This window comes from Ranitomeya imitator, chromosome 2 (assembly GCF_032444005.1).
Source record: "Ranitomeya imitator isolate aRanImi1 chromosome 2, aRanImi1.pri, whole genome shotgun sequence".
NCBI lineage: Eukaryota > Metazoa > Chordata > Amphibia > Anura > Dendrobatidae > Ranitomeya > Ranitomeya imitator.
Window position 1 is genome coordinate 27609316 of NC_091283.1, and position 17420 is coordinate 27626735.

At 50.8% G+C, this 17420-nt stretch overlaps 2 protein-coding genes across 3 annotated transcripts; one reads left to right on the forward strand and one right to left on the reverse strand.

Moving 5' to 3' along the window:
- Positions 1 to 1591: 1591 nt before the first annotated feature.
- Positions 1592 to 11348, reverse strand: B3GALT4 (beta-1,3-galactosyltransferase 4). Of its 2 annotated transcripts, none has more exons than XM_069746284.1 (2): positions 11227 to 11348; positions 1592 to 4913 (listed from the first exon to the last, which is right to left on the reverse strand). In XM_069746284.1, the coding sequence occupies exon 2, from the start codon at positions 4161 to 4163 to the stop codon at positions 3105 to 3107; it is 1059 nt and encodes a 352-aa protein (XP_069602385.1). In that variant the 5' UTR covers positions 4164 to 4913; positions 11227 to 11348; the 3' UTR covers positions 1592 to 3104. The 2 variants fall into 2 exon arrangements, with proteins under 2 accessions (XP_069602385.1, XP_069602386.1); XM_069746285.1 differs by having other exon boundaries at positions 1592 to 4910; positions 11227 to 11286.
- On the forward strand, positions 11314 to 17413 carry PFDN6 (prefoldin subunit 6). The gene is made up of 5 exons (XM_069746288.1): positions 11314 to 11408; positions 13988 to 14051; positions 14471 to 14541; positions 16716 to 16840; positions 17137 to 17413. Exons 2-5 carry the CDS (start codon positions 13988 to 13990, stop codon positions 17255 to 17257), a joined length of 381 nt encoding a protein of 126 aa, XP_069602389.1. The 5' UTR covers positions 11314 to 11408; the 3' UTR covers positions 17258 to 17413.
- Positions 17414 to 17420: the final 7 nt, after the last annotated feature.

Genomic DNA, 17420 nt, shown 5'->3' on the forward strand with positions numbered 1-17420 from the left:
AGGTCCATCTACATGAATAGTGCCTCCCAACGCGTTTCATTCTATTCCAAATCATCAGGGGATAGTGTCACCTTCATGAATCACACTGCTCACAATGCTCACGTGTGATTCATGAAGGTGACACTATCCCCTGATGATATAAGAAATAATGGTTTATCTATTACATTACTTAGTTCTCTTAGTACTCGTGGGTGTATGCCATCCGGACCCGGAGATTTATCTATTTTAATCTTATTTAGCCGGTTTCGCACCTCTTCTTGGGTTAGATTGGTGTTCCTTAATATAGGGTTTTCATTGTTTCTTGGGATTTCACCTAGCATTTCATTTTCCACCGTGAATACCGTGGAGAAGAAGGTGTTTAATATGTTAGCTTTTTCCTCGTCATCTACAACCATTCTTTCCTCACTATTTTTTAAGGGGCCTACATTTTCAGTTTTTATTCTTTTACTATTGATATAGTTGAAGAACAGTTTGGGATTAGTTTTACTCTCCTTAGCAATGTGCTTCTCTGTTTCCTTTTTGGCAGCTTTAATTAGTTTTTTAGATAAAGTATTTTTCTCCCTATAGTTTTTTAGAGCTTCAATGGTGCCATCCTGCTTTAATAGTGCAAATGCTTTCTTTTTACTGTTAATTGCCTGTCTTACTTCTTTGTTTAGCCACATTGGGTTTTTCCTATTTCTAGTCCTTTTATTCCCACAAGGTATAAACCGCTTACACTGCCTATTTAGGATGTTCTTAAACATTTCCCATTTATTATCTGTATTCTTATTTCTGAGGATATTGTCCCAGTCTACCAGATTAAGGGCATCTCTAAGCTGTTAAAACTTTGCCTTCCTAAAGTTCAGTGTTTTTGTGACTCCCTGACAAGTCCCCCTAGTGAAAGACAGGTGAAACTGCACAATATTGTGGTCGCTATTTCCTAAATGCCCAACCACCTGCAGATTTGTTATTCTGTCAGGTCTATTAGATAGTATTAGGTCTAAAAGTGCTGCTCCTCTGGTTGGATTCTGCACCAATTGTGAAAGATAATTTTTCTTGGTTATTAGCAGAAACCTGTTGCCTTTATGGGTTTCACAGGTTTCTGTTTCCCAGTTAATATCCGGGTAGTTAAAGTCCCCCATAACCAGGACCTCATTATGGGTTGCAGCTTCATCTATCTGCTTTAGAAGTAGACTTTCCATGCTTTCTGTTATATTTGGGGGTTTGTAACAGACCCCAATGAGAATTTTGTTACCATTTTTCCCTCCATGAATTTCAACCCATATGGACTCGACATCCTCATTCCCTTCGCTAATATCCTCCCTTAAAGTGGACTTTAGACAAGACTTTACATAGAGACAAACCCCTCCTCCTCTCCGATTTTTACGATCCTTTCTAAACAGACTGTAACCCTGTAAGTTAACTGCCCAGTCATAGCTTTCATCTAACCATGTCTCGGTTATTCCCACTATGTCAAAGTTACCTGTAGATATTTCTGCTTCTAGTTCTTCCATCTTGTTTGTCAGGCTTCTGGCGTTTGCGAGCATGCAGTTTAGAGGATTTTGTTTTGTTCCAATCTCCTCACTGTGGATTGTTTTAGAAATGTTCTTACCTCCCTTCTGAGTATGTTTTCCTGGGTCGTCTTTGTTCGAGTCTAATGTTTTTCTTCCCGTCCCCTCTTCTTCTAGTTTAACGCCCTCCTGATGAGTGTAGCGAGTCTTCTGGCGAATGTGTGTTTCCCAGGTTTGTTGAGGTGTAGTCAGTCTCTGGCGAGGAGTCCATCATACCAGTAATTCACACCGTGGTCCAGGAATCCAAATCCTTGTTGTCTGCACCATCGTCTTAGCCAGTTGTTTGCATCAAGGATCCTGTTCCATCTCCTGGAATTCTGATATTGGGCACTACACTGCACACAGTCAAGGCATCCAGCGCCCAAGGCAGTAAAACCCAAAACATCTTTGAACCTCCACCATATTTGACTGTGGGTACTGTGTTCTTTTTCAGTCAACAGTAGAATGATGTGCTTTACCAAAAGCTCTATCTTCCATGTGTTCATAAGACACTTTCCCAGAAGGATTTTGGCTTATTCGCATACATTTTTATGTCGGTTTCAGCAGTGGGGTCTCCTGCCATAACGTTTCATTGACATGTGGATGGATAGTTCACTCTGACACTGATTGACCCTAAGCCTGCAGGACAGCTTGAATTTCTTTAGAACTTGATTGGGGCTGCTTATCCACCATCCAGAATATTCTGCGTTGCAAGCTTTCATCAATTTTTCCGTTGCAGACCATAGACAAAGAAACGTCAAGATCTCAGGAAATGGACTTGTAATCTTGAGTGATGATATTTTACATCAATTTTGGTTCTTAAGTCCTCAGACAGTTCTTTTCATCTTCCTGTTCTCCATTCTTAGTGTGGCACAGACACCGTGCAAAAGATTGAGTCAACTTCTATCCTTTTTATCTGGTTTCAGGTATGATTTTCATGTTGTCCACACCTGTTACTTGCCACAGGCGAGTTTAAACAGGCATCACATGCTTGAAACATAGTTGTTTACCCACAATTTTGGAAAGTTGCTAACAATTTTGTACTCCCCATTTTGGGGGTTTTGTGTGGAATTATGTCTAGTTTGCCTTTTGTTCTCTTTTCTGTGTTGTTCCAATACACACAAAGGAAATAAACATGTGTATAAAGAAAACTTGTGTAATTGCAATAATTTTCTGGGAGAAATACTTCATTTTCTGTAACAATTTCAAGGGTGTCGACACTTTTGACCATGACTGTATAATTATACTCTACAGCAACAATGAACTTTATATTTGACAGATCCGATTTTGTGGCCGATTTGTCCATGGCATAAAATGACAGTGTGTGAGGCCAGAGTCGCGTTATGTCAATGCGTTGAGAAAAAGAGTTGCAAACGCAGCTAATCAGTATTACAAGTAGATATGGTGACTGGAGGTCCAGGAGTGGCGGTATCGGGACCCCCGGTGCCAGCCTTAGCAGAGGTAAAGTCACTCCGTGTGCCGCCGTACTACTGAGGTAGCCTGAAAATTAACTCTAACATCAAATCCAATGAAGCATGATAAAGAATTCTGCTCCCTCGAGAGGAGGGTCCGTCCTTACTGAACCCCATCCCCTCCCTGCTCCACAAGCTGCCCAAACAATTTGCAGTACAGCAATGCCAGCGAGGGGCACCAGCGGCTCTCTGCCTCCTTCAGCATATTCCACGCCTCCTGCATGCCCTTCGGCGTCATCCCATGAGAATTGAACATGGTTCGATAGCAGCAGGTGCTGTGTGGCACGGACATGGATCCTGAAATTTTTGCCACATGTCTGGGAGCGATTCCAGCCGCATGGGCCAAGATCCCGACGTACACATCCTCCACTGCCAGCCATGGTCCACTCCTGACCTGCTCCAGGAGGAGAACAGCGGCTTTGTGAGACAAGATGTAGCCGGTGCCACTGCAGTAAGGAGGGAAGTAGCTGCCTCCAAACAATTCCTCCGACACGTAGTGCCGACTGTCGGGGTCCCGGTTTGGGCTCACGTGCCACTGCAGCCGCCCCATGTACTGGAGACCAGTCACCCTTCTTAAGAACTGAGTCAGAAACAATGTGTTGACAAAAACGTCGTCATCGGTCTTGAGTAGGTACTTGGTGCCGTGGCATTTCTCCAGTGCCCACGTCAGCCCTGTGATGGTCTTTAGAGTCAGATTCTGGTAGGAGTCTGTGAAATTGGCTTGGATGATGTCTCTGTGTGTCACCGCCTCGTGTATCAAAGCCGCCCTTTCATCCAGTGACTTTGGTACAGCCAGGACGAAGAGTGTGAGAGAAGAGGAGGCGGTGGAAGAAGTGAGACTCCCCCACGTCTGACGGATCACATCCCTTCTGTCTCTATGGGAAGGTGCGCTGGACACCAAGATCAGTAGAAACGGAGGCGAGGAGCAGGCACTGGCCGGAGAAAGTAGGAACGGGGGTATAGGAACGTTCAAGACTCGAAGAGCAGACACATGAGAAGGTGTGGAGTAAAAGATGGAAAGAAACCCAGAGAGGAACTCTTCCAGATATCCCGAGACACTGAGGAAAAAGATCAGACAGAGTACAAGGAAAATAAGCGGCCATCGGTGGTGGCGGCGGTGGATGAACAGCAGGCGAAGGAAGGCGGCATTACATGGGAACATGATGGCGTCTTCTCAGATATCACAGATTGGATGTGGAATAATTATTACTGCCACATGGTGCAGCCGGGGTCATCACCCAGCGATAGCGGAGTCCAGGAGACGTCTTCAACTAGTGGTAGGGGAGCCCTGGAAACGTCCTCATGTAGTGATGCAGAGTGCAGGAGACATCCTCATGTAGTGCTAGAAAAGCCCAGGAGACGTCCTCATCTAGTGATGGTGGAGCCCAGGAGACGTCCTCATCTAGTGATGGTGGAGCCCAGGAGACGTCCTCATCTAGTGATGGTGGAGCCCAGGAGACGTCCTCATCTAGTGATGGTGGAGCCCAGGAGACGTCCTCATCTAGTGATGGTGGAGCCCAGGAGACGTCCTCATCTAGTGATGGTGGAGCCCAGGAGACGTCCTCATCTAGTGATGGTGGAGCCCAGGAGACGTCCTCATCTAGTGATGGTGGAGCCCAGGAGACGTCCTCATCTAGTGATGGTGGAGCCCAGGAGACGTCCTCATCTAGTGATAGGGGAGCCCCAGAAACGTCCTCATGTAGTGATAGAGTGCAGGAGACATCCTTATCTAGTGATTGCGGAGCCCAGCAGACGTCCTCATCTAGTGATGGTGGAGCGAAGACCCATCCCCATCTAATGATAGTGGAGCCCAGGAGACGTCCTCATCTTAGGATGGTGGAGCCCAGGAGTCGTCCTCAGCCTCATACGATCAGTCCTGGGAGCCGCACACAGAGGATGGCACTGAGCTCTGCTGAAAAACACAAACAAACCTAGTCAGTGCCTGCACATAAACACCTTCTTTGCATGTCCGTTTGTTCTGTTCGTATGCAGTTCATCGATTCACTCACAGTCAAGTGTGGAAAAGCACCTACAATGACCAGCAGTGAACGCTATAGTGTCACAACGCGTCACTGTAGTCGCACTTGCAGCACCTAATTGTATCCTGCTCTTCAGCCTGGACGGTTGCATCTTGACACAGTTCAGATTGTAAAGCAGTTATCGCTGAGACAAATTACGGCATGGGACAGTATGTCGGAAAGGTGAGGGATATGGTGGTTTTTGTTTTTTTTTACTGGAGACAAGAGCTTCAATGGAATGGTCGCAAGGTGAGTATAACTGTGTTTTTATTTTTCCATAAATGTGTTAAACAGGGTGTTTTGTATTATTTCAAATAAAGGACTGGGTGTCTATTTACAATATGACTATGGGGTTAGTAATGGAGGGTCTTATAGACGCCTCTCCATTACTAACCTCTGGGCCTGATGTCACCTGACAATACAAAGATGACATCAACCCTGCAAATACTAACCCAACTTCCCACCGTCACAGGGCAAAGTTGGTAGAACGAGGCTAAGTGTCAGATTTGATGCATCTTATGGATGCACCATTTCAGTTGTAGCTGAGTGCAGAGGTTGGTAGCCTCACAACTGTCTGTTTAGCCTTTGCTGGTTTGAATTTATAGGGTGACTCATTTTTGTTCTAGGGTCCCCCGTAAAGTCACCAAGAAAGGCGAAGTAAACAGCTGTGAGCTGTTATTAAATAGCCTGGAAACCTTGGTATTGTCTCTTGTCCCAGATTATTAACATCGGCCCCCAGCCGTGGGCTTTCCCTTTGCTGGTTATTAAAATTATGCAAGAGCCCACGCCATTTACTTTATTTAAATATTAATTTTATACAGGATGTACACAGCTGCTCCTGAGTACAACTCCCATCATTGTTGTCTGGTTGCACTGATCTCAGGGAGACCAGGTGACGATGACAGTTGCCTTTAGCAGCCGGCGCCTGGGAACAGTGTGAACTGTACCACTTCTTCCCTGGCGCCGGTAAGTGTCACACGGACCATAAATCTCACCCGTACTGGTTTTTCCTGTACAGAAATCACCAGAAAGAGGCCAAAGACACAGAAAAAAACAAGACGGAGAAGACCTGAATCCCGTACGACGGTCCTCAGGACAAGATGAGCACAAGTCTCGTGAAATACTCTGTGCTGCCGAGTACCTTGCCCCTCTCCATACTGCAGATCTTATTTATATCCACACTCACATCTTGCTCAGAATCATATCCAGCTGCAATTGAACTAAACCGATGATTCACATCTGACATTTACTGCGATTCTCAGAAAATTGTGCTGACTTTCCTCGGAAATATTCTGGCAAAACCCCAGATGCGATTACAACAGGCGAATGTAACCACACAGTCCGCACTGAATGCTGTTTGTTACAATGTATCACAATTAAAGTCAGTGGTGCACTCTATGTATAATAGGACGGTGCTCGAAGGAAAAGGAATACAATTTAGAACGATGACCGTCGGCGCTCACTAAGTCACAGAGGAGTTAAAGGTTCAAAACATTTCCAGTTTAATGAACAGCCGACATAGTGGAACATACAGACATCAAATCATATAACGTTTTGGCACCATTGCCTTTATCAAGGGTGTCTATAAGTATTTAACCAAAAATAAAAAATATAAACATAGTATGATTAACATCATCATTATAGAATTGACCAAGAAATTAACAAAATAGTCCTTGTGCTTAATACAAAAAAACAAAACGCAAATCAATGATGAGCGGCTGCGTATATCCACCCGGACAAGTAACATACCGAAGGAAGAAGATGTGGAGAACAACTTAAACAGGTCTATTATAGCTGATAGAAAGATAAGACCGGCATAGGACGAGGAAAGAGCTAATAATGAGGGAAAGAAAGAAAAGTAGAGTGACACTGCTGATAGAGTGCAGCATGGAGAGCCAGCAGTCACCGCAGTATAGAAACGGAAACCAAGTTATAAATAGTCCTTATGATTTAATCAACAAAGGTCCCAGAACACATAAAAACGTAAACAAAGAAGTAAACATAGAAAAGTAAACCAGAAACTCCATCTATAAAGGAGCAGAGGACAAGGGGAAATAGAAAACAAGCAGCAGGAAGCACTGAGCAAAAGCAGGCAAAGAACAACAGCGACAGTGTCATGTTCAAAGAGACAAATCTGCTAGTAAGAGCATGTTGTGATAATAAGATGCATAAGAACCTGTACGTGATATATGACGGGATATTTCCACATTTTCAGAACGGTAGGGTGAAGGCCATGTCAACAGTAACATGTAGGAACAGCCCATATGCAAGAAACAATGTCCCAGTATAAGAGAGGGAGAAAAGGAAAAGATAAAATAACCCACATGACGCCTTATGTATTCTTATCTTTTCTCCCTGTTATCATTACAACCTTCTCTTACTATCAGATTTCTCGCTATTTGAACATTACAGTGTCGCGGTTGTTCCTGCTGCTTATTTTCTATTTCCCCTTCTCCTTTATATATAGAGTTTCTTTGTTTACTTCTTTATGGGTTCTGGGACCTTTGTTGATTAAATCATAAGCACTATTATTGATCACTTTTTCCCTGGTTTGGTGTTTCCATACTGCGGTGACCGCTGGCTCTCCATGCTGCACTCTATCCGCAGTGTCACTTTTCGTTATTTCCCTCATTATTAGCCCTTTCCTCGTCCTATGCCGGTCTTATCTTTCTATAATAGACCTGTTTAGGTTGTTCTCCACATCTTCTTCCTTCGGTATGTTACTTGTCCGGGTGGATATACGCAGCCGCTGGTCATTGATTTATGCTTTTTCCTTGTTTTTGTATTAAGCACCAGGACTATTTTGGTCGTTTCTTGGTCAGTTCTATAATGATGATGTTAATCATACTAGGTTTATTTTTGTTTAAATACTAATAAACTCCCTTGATAAAGCCAATGGTTCTGAAACGTGGGATGATTTGATGTCTGTATGTTCCACTATGTCGGCTGTTCATTAAATTGGAAATCTTTTGAAACGTTAACTCCTCTGTGACTTAGTGAGCTGACGGTCATCGTTCTATATGTTACAATGTGTCAGCGCAGGTAAAATGTCCCAGCCGGGATCCCACACAGGATTGTCTGCTGGATACAAGTGTAACAAACCCTCAGCTGTGACAAGATCTGAACGGGTATTCTAAATATAAAAGGGCAAAAAGTGAATGTCGCCACCAGCAGCAAGCGGAGATCTTACAATGTGCGAACCAAACAAATGAAGAAGAACATGAGCAGACACGAATGGTGGAGGAAATCTGTGCAGCCAGTATGACCCCGCCGGCACTGTCTGATCTCCTCTCACTATACACTACAGGACAGGCTGTAATTCTTGTGGAACTACAAGGCCCAGCACAGGCAGGGTAACAACTGCAGAACGCTGCCTTCAAACGTGGAGATATGCGAGGTAGGACATTCTAGTTTCTTATTCAGTCCCATTGTCTCTCTGGTCCCCTCTGTATAACCTCCAGCCCCCCGTTATTTACCATCCGGACCCCCCCATGTCATCTCCCTTCACTACAATGTGACAGAACGGCCGGTGGTGCGGACCTCACTGATACCGGCGGGGGAACAAGTCCGTCTATTACAATTCTTCCCTTCTAATCTTCCCCCCATCTCCTGTGAGTGACATTACAGAGAAGTGGAAGGAACCGCAGCAACTCCGCCACGAAGTGGAGACCCCATAACGATACAGAGCGGAGGAGCAGAGGGCAGAAAAGTCACCACTGCTCTGCTGACCCCATAACTGTAGAGTGACAGAGCTGCGCCCCCGCTGGGAGCTTCATGGCCGAGCAGCTGCAGGCAGCCGTACATCACCAAGCACAATGCGGAGTGTCGGACGGAGCGGTGTGAAGCTGCCACCATTGGACTCTGGAGGAGACGTGTTCTGTGCAGTGACGGATCGCACTTCTCTCTGTGTCTGATGCCTCTTTCCTGTCCCCGGGTCCATACAGATATGGGGGGACATGAGCAGCGCACAGAGCCCCTCAGCCCCCTATACATGGAGATTGTGCCCCCCAATTTCAGGGTCAGACCCCACAAACGCTCTTCTGGATGAAGGGGAAAATCCCACAGATAAAACCTTGTAGAAATCCCAGAAGAGCGGAGACGTCGCCAAACTGGTGGGACAGCGGCGATCTGCAGCCGGGGGCACCGGTCACCGTCACACGGGAGGGGGGGATTCTGGACTTTTTCTTAATATTTTTTCATTAAAATTAATAAGCAGCAGGGGGGGAGGTATCACTGGGGTGAGGGGGGATAACACAGGGGTGAGGGGGGGGGGATAACACCAGGGTGAGGGGGGGGGATAACACCAGGGTGAGGGGGGGATAACACAGGGGTGAGGGGGGGGGGGGATAACACAGGGGTGAGGGGGGGGATAACACCGGGGTGAGGGGGGGGGGATAACACCGGGGTGAGGGGGGGGGGATAACACCGGGGTGAGGGGGGGGATAACACCGGGGTGAGGGGGGGGGGGGATAACACCGGGGTGAGGGGGGGATAACACCGGGGTGAGGGGGGGATAACACAGGGGTGAGGGGGGGGGATAACACCGGGGTGAGGGGGGGGGGGGATAACACCGGGGTGAGGGGGGGGGGATAACACCGGGGTGAGGGGGGGGGGATAACACAGGGGTGAGGGGGGGGGGATAACACCGGCGTGAGGGGGGGGGATAACACCGGCGTGAGGGGGGGGGGGGATAACACCGGCGTGAGGGGGGGGGGGGATAACACCGGGGTGAGGGGGGGGGATAACACCGGCGAGAGGGGGGGGGATAACACAGGGGTGAGGGGGGGATAACACCGGGGTGAGGGGGGGATAACACCGGGGTGAGGGGGGGATAACACCGGGGTGAGGGGGGGGGATAACACCGGGGTGAGGGGGGGGGATAACACAGGGGTGAGGGGGGGGGATAACACAGGGGTGAGGGGGGGGGATAACACAGGGGTGAGGGGGGGGGATAACACAGGGGTGAGGGGGGGGGATAACACATGGGTGAGGGGGGGGGGGATAACACCGGCGTGAGGGGGGGGGGATAACACCGGGGTGAGGATAACACTGGGGTGAGGGGGGGTAACACCGGGGTGAGGGAGGGATAACACAGGGATGAGGGGGGGGATAACACCGGGGTGAGGGGGGGGGATAACACCGGGGTGAGGGGGAGGGGGATAACACCGGGGTGAGGGGGGGGATAACACAGGCGTGAGGGGGGGGATAACACCGGCGTGAGGGGGGGGGATAACACCGGGGAGAGGGGGGAGGGATAACACCGGGGTGAGGGGGGGGGATAACACCGGGGTGAGGGGGGGGATAACACAGGGGTGAGGGGGGGGATAACACAGGGGTGAGGGGGGGATAACACCGGGGTGAGGATAACACCGGGGTGAGGGGGGGTAACACTGAGGGGCGATCTAATAACCATGTATAAGTATATAAGGGGACAATACAAATATCTCGCTGAGGATCTGTTTATACCAAGGAAGGTGACGGGCACAAGGGGGCATTCTTTGCGTCTGGAGGAGAGAAGGTTTTTCCACCAACATAGAAGAGGATTCTTTACTGTTAGGGCAGTGAGAATCTGGAATTGCTTGCCTGAGGAGGTGGTGATGGCGAACTCAGTCGAGGGGTTCAAGAGAGGCCTGGATGTCTTCCTGGAGCAGAACAATATTGTATCATACAATTATTAGGTTCTGTAGAAGGACGTAGATCTGGGGATTTATTATGATGGAATATAGGCTGAACTGGATGGACAAATGTCTTTTTTCGGCCTTACTAACTATGTTACTATGTTACTATGTAACACCGGGGTGAGGGAGGGATAACACAGGGGTGAGGGGGGGGGGGATAACACAGGGGTGAGGGGGGGATAACACAGGGGTGAGGGGGGGTAACACCGGGGTGAGGGGGGGGGGGGATAACACAGGGGTGAGGGGGGGGGGATAACACCGGCGTGAGGGGGGGATAACACCGGGGTGAGGGGGGGGATAACACCGGGGTGAGGGGGGGGGATAACACCGGGGTGAGGGGGGGGATAACACCGGGGTGAGGGGGGGGATAACACCGGGGTGAGGGGGGGGGGATAACACAGGGGTGAGGATAACACCGGGGTGAGGGGGGGTAACACCGGGGTGAGTGAGGGGGGGTAACACAGGGGTAAGGGGGGATAACGCCGGGGTGAGGGGGCTCCGGGGGTCGCACGGCCGCGCCGGTTCTCACCTTCCTCTCCGCAGTCCTCGCCCTGTTCTGTTCGTGGTTCTTTCTCTTCATCTTCAGCGCATTAAGCTGCGCTGAGGTATGTGGGCGGGGCTGTCTCCATGGTGACCGCTGAGGGCGGAAGTGGGAAGCTATTTCCGGGTGACAGTTGAGAGCTGCACGGCACGCTGCAGGACGGAGAAACGGTAAAAAAACGCGTCATTACCGCGAGCGGAGGCGTGAATGTGGGGGCGGTGGAGAACTACAGATCCCAGCATAACACACGTTATTTGTGTATATGGTATCTCCAGCAGCTCACTCCACCCCCCCCCCCCTTAACCAGCGACAACCGGGGTTCCCCTCCCCCCATAACAGGGACAACCGGGGCTTCCCTCCCCCCACAACAGGGACAACCGGGGTTCCCCTCCCCCCATAACAAGGACAATTGGGGCTTCCCTCCCCCCACAACAGGGACAACCGGGGTTCCCCTCCCCCCATAACAGGGACAACCGGGGCCTCCCCCCCCCCCACAACAGGGACAACCGGGGCTCCCCTCCCCCCATAACAAGGACAATCGGGGCTTCCCTCCCCCCACAACAGGGACAACCGGGGTTCCCCTCCCCCCATAACAGGGACAACCGGGGCTCCCCTCCCCCCATAACAAGGACAATCGGGGTTTCCCTCCCCCCCACAACAGGGACAACCGGGGTTCCCCTCCCCCCATAACAGGGACAACCGGGGCTTCCCTCCCCCCATAACAGGGACAACCGGGGTTCCCCTCCCCCATAACAGCGACAACCGACCGAACTCCCCTCCCCCCACAACAGGGACAACCGGGGCTCCCCTCCCCCCATAACAGCGACAACCGGGGTTCCCCTCCCCCATAACAGCGACAACCGGGGTTCACCTCCCCCCATAACAGGGACAACCGACCGAACTCCCCTCCCCCCACAACAGGGACAACCGGGGCTTCCCTCCCCCCACAACAGGGACAACCGGGGCTTCCCTCCCCCCACAACAGGGACAACCGGGGCTCCCCTCATAACAGGAACAATCGGGGCTTCCCTCCCCCCACAACAGGGACAACCGGGGTTCCCCTCCCCCCATAACAGGGACAACCAAACTCCCCTCCCCCCATAACAGCGACAACCGGGGCTCCCCTCCCCCCATAACAGCGACAACCGGGGTTCCCCTCCCCCATAACAGCGACAACTGGGGTTCCCCTCCCCCCATAACAGGGACAACCGACCGAACTCCCCTCCCCCCACAACAGGGACAACCGGGGCTTCCCTCCCCCCACAACAGGGACAACCGGGGCTCCCCTCATAACAGGGACAATCGGGGCTTCCCTCCCCCCATAACAGGGACAACCGGGGTTCCCCTTCCCCCATAACAGGGACAACCAAACTCCCCTCCCCCCATAACAGCGACAACCGGGGCTCCCCTCCCCCCATAACAGCGACAACCGGGGTTCCCCTCCCCCATAACAGCGACAACCGGGGTTCCCCTCCCCCCATAACAGGGACAACCGACCGAACTCCCCTCCCCCCACAACAGGGACAACCGGGGCTTCCCTCCCCCCACAACAGGGACAACCGGGGCTCCCCTCATAACAGGGACAATCGGGGCTTCCCTCCCCCCATAACAGGGACAACCGGGGTTCCCCTTCCCCCATAACAGGGACAACCAAACTCCCCTCCCCCCATAACAGCGACAACCGGGGCTTCCCTCCCCCCATAACAAGGACAATCGGGGCTTCCCTCCCCCCACAACAGGGAAAACCGGGGCTCCCCTCCCCCATAACAAGGACAACCGGGGTTCCCCTCCCCCCATAACAGGGACAACCGACCGAACTCCCCTCCCCCCCCCCCAACAGGGACAATCGGGGCTCCCCTCCCCCCACACAACAGGGACAACCGGGGCTTCCCTCCCCCCACAACAGGGACAACCGGGGCTCCCCTCCCCCCATAACAGGGACATTCGGGGCTTCCCTCCCCCCACAACAGGGACAACCGGGGTTCCCCTCCCCCCATAACAGGGACAACCAAACTCCCCTCCCCCCATAACAGCGACAACCGGGGCTCCCCTCCCCCCATAACAGCGACAACCGGGGCTCCCCTCCCCCCATAACAGCGACAACCGGGGCTCCCCTCCCCCCATAACAGCGACAACCGGGGCTCCCCTCCCCCCATAACAGGGACAACCGAACTCCCCCATAACAAAGACAACTGGGGCTCCTATCCCCCATAATAGCAACAACCACATCCGCTTTCCTCTCCGGATGGAGGCCCCTTAGTATTCGGGCTGTGACCTCAGCTGGGGATGTCAGGGGGCGCAGACATGACTGGTGGGGTCCTTCCCTCTGAGTCTTGTGATGTGGCAGCCATGGCCGGTCTCCTCACACCGTCTGCAGCGTTATCCACCCGTGATGTTTCCAGCCCCGTTTACATTCGGCCGTGTTCACACGATCAGTGTTTGTAGCGACACCAGGAGTGGAGGGAGGAGAAGTATAATACAAACCCGTCGCCGCTCCTGGATTTCTCGCCCGCTCCTGGATTTCTCGCCCGCTCCTGGATTTCTCGCCCGCTCCTGGATTTCTCGCCCGCTCCTGGATTTCTCGCCCGCTCCTGGATTTCTCGCCCGCTCCTGGATTTCTCGCCCTCACCAATACTGACGTATCCTGTTGGACTAACGATCTGCGCTCTCGTCTCCCGGCCCCGATGCTCCCGCTGGATTCCTAGGAGTGATCTGTGTTTATAGCTGATCCTGTTCTCTCTGCTCCCAGATGGCGGCGCAGTTACAGGAGAAGCTCCAGGCCGAGGTCACCAAATACCAGCAGGTGCAGAAAGGTAAATGGGGGCGACCACGGACGCGTGACGGGGCGGAGGGGGACGCTGTCATCATGTAACTAATGAGTATAAGGGAACCTCATTATCTTCTGACTTCACCTCCTATAAACACCTGTCTCCATGGTGACAGACTACATACAAGCCCTGTGTAGTCGGGGTCCGCAGTCCTGTTACTCCGCTTCTTCTTTCCTCTACTGAATTTAAGCAACAAACTCTCAGATGGAAAGAGAATGGCGACCATCAGACAACAGAGGAGTGATGCTAGTCTGTAACCATGAGGACACAAACGGTGGGAAATATTTTTATTCAAGATTTTGCGATGTTTGCTTTGTATTTTATGTGTTTGTTTGGTCATAGAGGTGAAGAAATCATTTTATCCTGGAAATTACACTCAGATCAGAACCATCCTCTTTCTGCAGATATCAGCAGCAACATGTCCGTGCGACAGAAGCTCGAGGTTCAGCTCACCGAGAACAACATCGTGAAAGATGTGAGTGACCTGATGTGACCTGATGCGTCTTCTCCTAGATCGGGGTCTCTGAGTCTTCAGGGGCCGACTGGGCAGAGATAAAAGTAGAAAGAAGGCTTCACCCCTGCCCCCGCTCCACACAGACGGCAGAAGGCCAGTAATGTACGTGCTGTCATCGATGCGCTCGTCTGCACTGGTCACAAGCGCAGGATCCCGCAGCTTCTTTGTCTGATTGCCGGGGATCCTCTAGACCTCAGTAATGGCCTCGGAGGGATTCCCTGTGCAGACGCCGGGTATACACGCAGCCTGTGACCTCTCTGCACTGTGCGGTGTACAGATCACTGGCGGCGATGATGTAATGGACAGCAGGAAAAACGTCTAATGTGAGAGAAGAGCTTCATACACCACTATGTGCAGCGATCCGCTGCTTTCCTGCGCTCCGCCACCCCCGCCTCTATTGTACAAGTAGCTAACTGCACGGCCAGGTGACAAGGAGCGAACAGTAAAGGGGGCACAACACTGACTGTGAACCCCACTGGTACGGACACTCGCCAGTCACAAATACGGGAAGGCGTCTTTAATAAATATAGCAAAATGGAAAAAAATAGTGAATTACCGGGGTATTGCAGCATTGTCCCATAGAAGTGAATTTTCATAAAAGGCCCCCCCCCTATAATGAGCCGATCACTGGAGGGTGTCCTGCTCCAGTCACCCCAAGTGCTCAGCTGTGGAGAAATGTATCAGCAAGTGTTCAGCTTTCTCACAGCGCCTCCACTGGTGAACTGACGTATTGCACACCTCACTGGATTAATTGTGTTATCCACGTAGTGCAGACTTGATGGGTTCTCTCAGTCGTTACGTGTAGAATGGTGTCCCTCACTCCTGTTATCTGAGATTTCTTTAGTAAAGTATATGATGGTGGATTTCCTGTGATGGCCGTTGTTAAAGAAAGTTATGTGCCCAAATGTCTGCAAGTTTATCACTTTACTGGAGCTGTAAATTGCCAGCAGTGCCTCATCCCAGGCATCACACGGGCCGCCGCCTCCTCCTCCCGGGCAGAACACAGGCTGCCGCCTCCTCATCCCGGGCAGCACATGGGCCGCCACCTCCTCCCGGGCAGCACACGGGGCACCTCCTCCTCCTGGGCAGCTCACGGGCCGCCGCCTCCTCCTTCTGGGTAGCACACGGACCTTCTCCTCCTGTGCAGCACACGGGCTGCCGCCTCCTCCTCCTGGGCAGCACACGGGCTGCTGCTACCCCCTCCTCCTGGCAGCACACGGGACCGCCTCCTCCTCCTGCACTTAGGGTTTATCTCTGCCTATAACTTGTTTCATGTGGCACATGGACATCTGGCGGACGCAGGGCACTTCCATGTTTAGTTATTCCCACTGCTGGTTTCCTGCTTTTTCTTCCTGTGATCCGGGATTTCCTCTGTGGACGGCGAGCAGCGCCACAATGACAGATTTTCTGTGTGGCATTTTAAAGTGATAGGAGACCTATTAAGTCATTTTTCGCGCTCGTTGTTATAGCGGGTACGGGGCGCAGTGTTGATATTTATCCAGAATCGCCCCAGGAGCCATCAGGTATCGCCGCTTCGCCCCATTCACTTGAGTAAATGGCAGACACAGGACCGGGACGCAGCGTCTGACGGGCGATAACAGGAAGCTTTTTTGTTTGTAGAATTCAGTGATCTGATGTGTATGAGCTGCTGGTTCTCTTCCCACAAATGTCAGGTAAAAGAAGTTGTGGAATTTCAATATGTCGGATGATGGACACCAGAGGTGACTGCTGGCGGACTGTTCCATTCTTGCGGTTGAGGACACATTCACACCCAACCAGTACGAGTGTGCCTGTGTTTCAGGGTTGGTTGTCAGATTAGAGTGGAGCGAATTTCTTCAGGTCCACGCTTATTCGGTAAGGGTTATATCTTGCCGAATAAGCGGGAACCCAAAGAAACTCGCTCAACTGTATGTCAAATATCTGCCATATAATCATTCCATTTATTTTTTTTTACATTTTACAAAATCCCAATGTTTGTTTTGGTAATTGAGCTTGTACAAACCAGATTATATTATTCCTCCTTGTCCAGACTTCTGTTGTGACCAGAATTATTCATTTTCCGCATTGTTTTACTATGGGGGGGGTGAGGATGTTATATAATTCTTGTATTTTATACAATTACATTATATTTTTAGGAGCTGGCGCTGCTGGATGACAGCAACACGGTGTATAAGCTCGTCGGGCCGGTGCTGGTGAAACAAGACCTGGAGGAGGCCAAGTCCACGGTTGACAAGAGACTGCAGTATATAAATGGCGAGATGTGAGTAGATCTGTATGTACCAGTCAGCTGGCAGTATAGTGTGGTGCTCCTTTCTCGGTTTAGCTCCTTTATCCTCGATGGGGACAGACATTGAATACGGTCAGAATTTGCTGATCCATCTGTATCGAGTTCTGACTGTCATTCAGCAGATTTCACCTTCTATAGTTCGGGATTTCTCTGGTTGGTGAAGTCCCTTTTCTATCAGTGGCACATATTCTCCCGTCATCCGCAGCCTTCTCTCTCACTGTCCTGTAAGTGTATTCATCATCGTTTTTCCTTCTTCTTTCTTTTCACAGTAAGAGATTTGAAACTCTGCTGAAAGACCTGGAGCAGCGATCAGAAGAACAACGGACGTCTCTGACGAAGCTGCAGCAGGAATACCAGCGGGCGCAGGGAAAGGGGGCAGTGAAGGCCTGAGAGCCGCTCTTCCTTTATCATTATTTATAGACTGGAGGGACGGGGCCTGTAATGTTCCCTTGGTCTTATAGGCTCACACTTTATTTTATGTCTTATCACCGGGGGAGGGGAACGCTGTTGTATTGTGCAGATGACTTATTAAACCGTCACATATTGTGTGCTG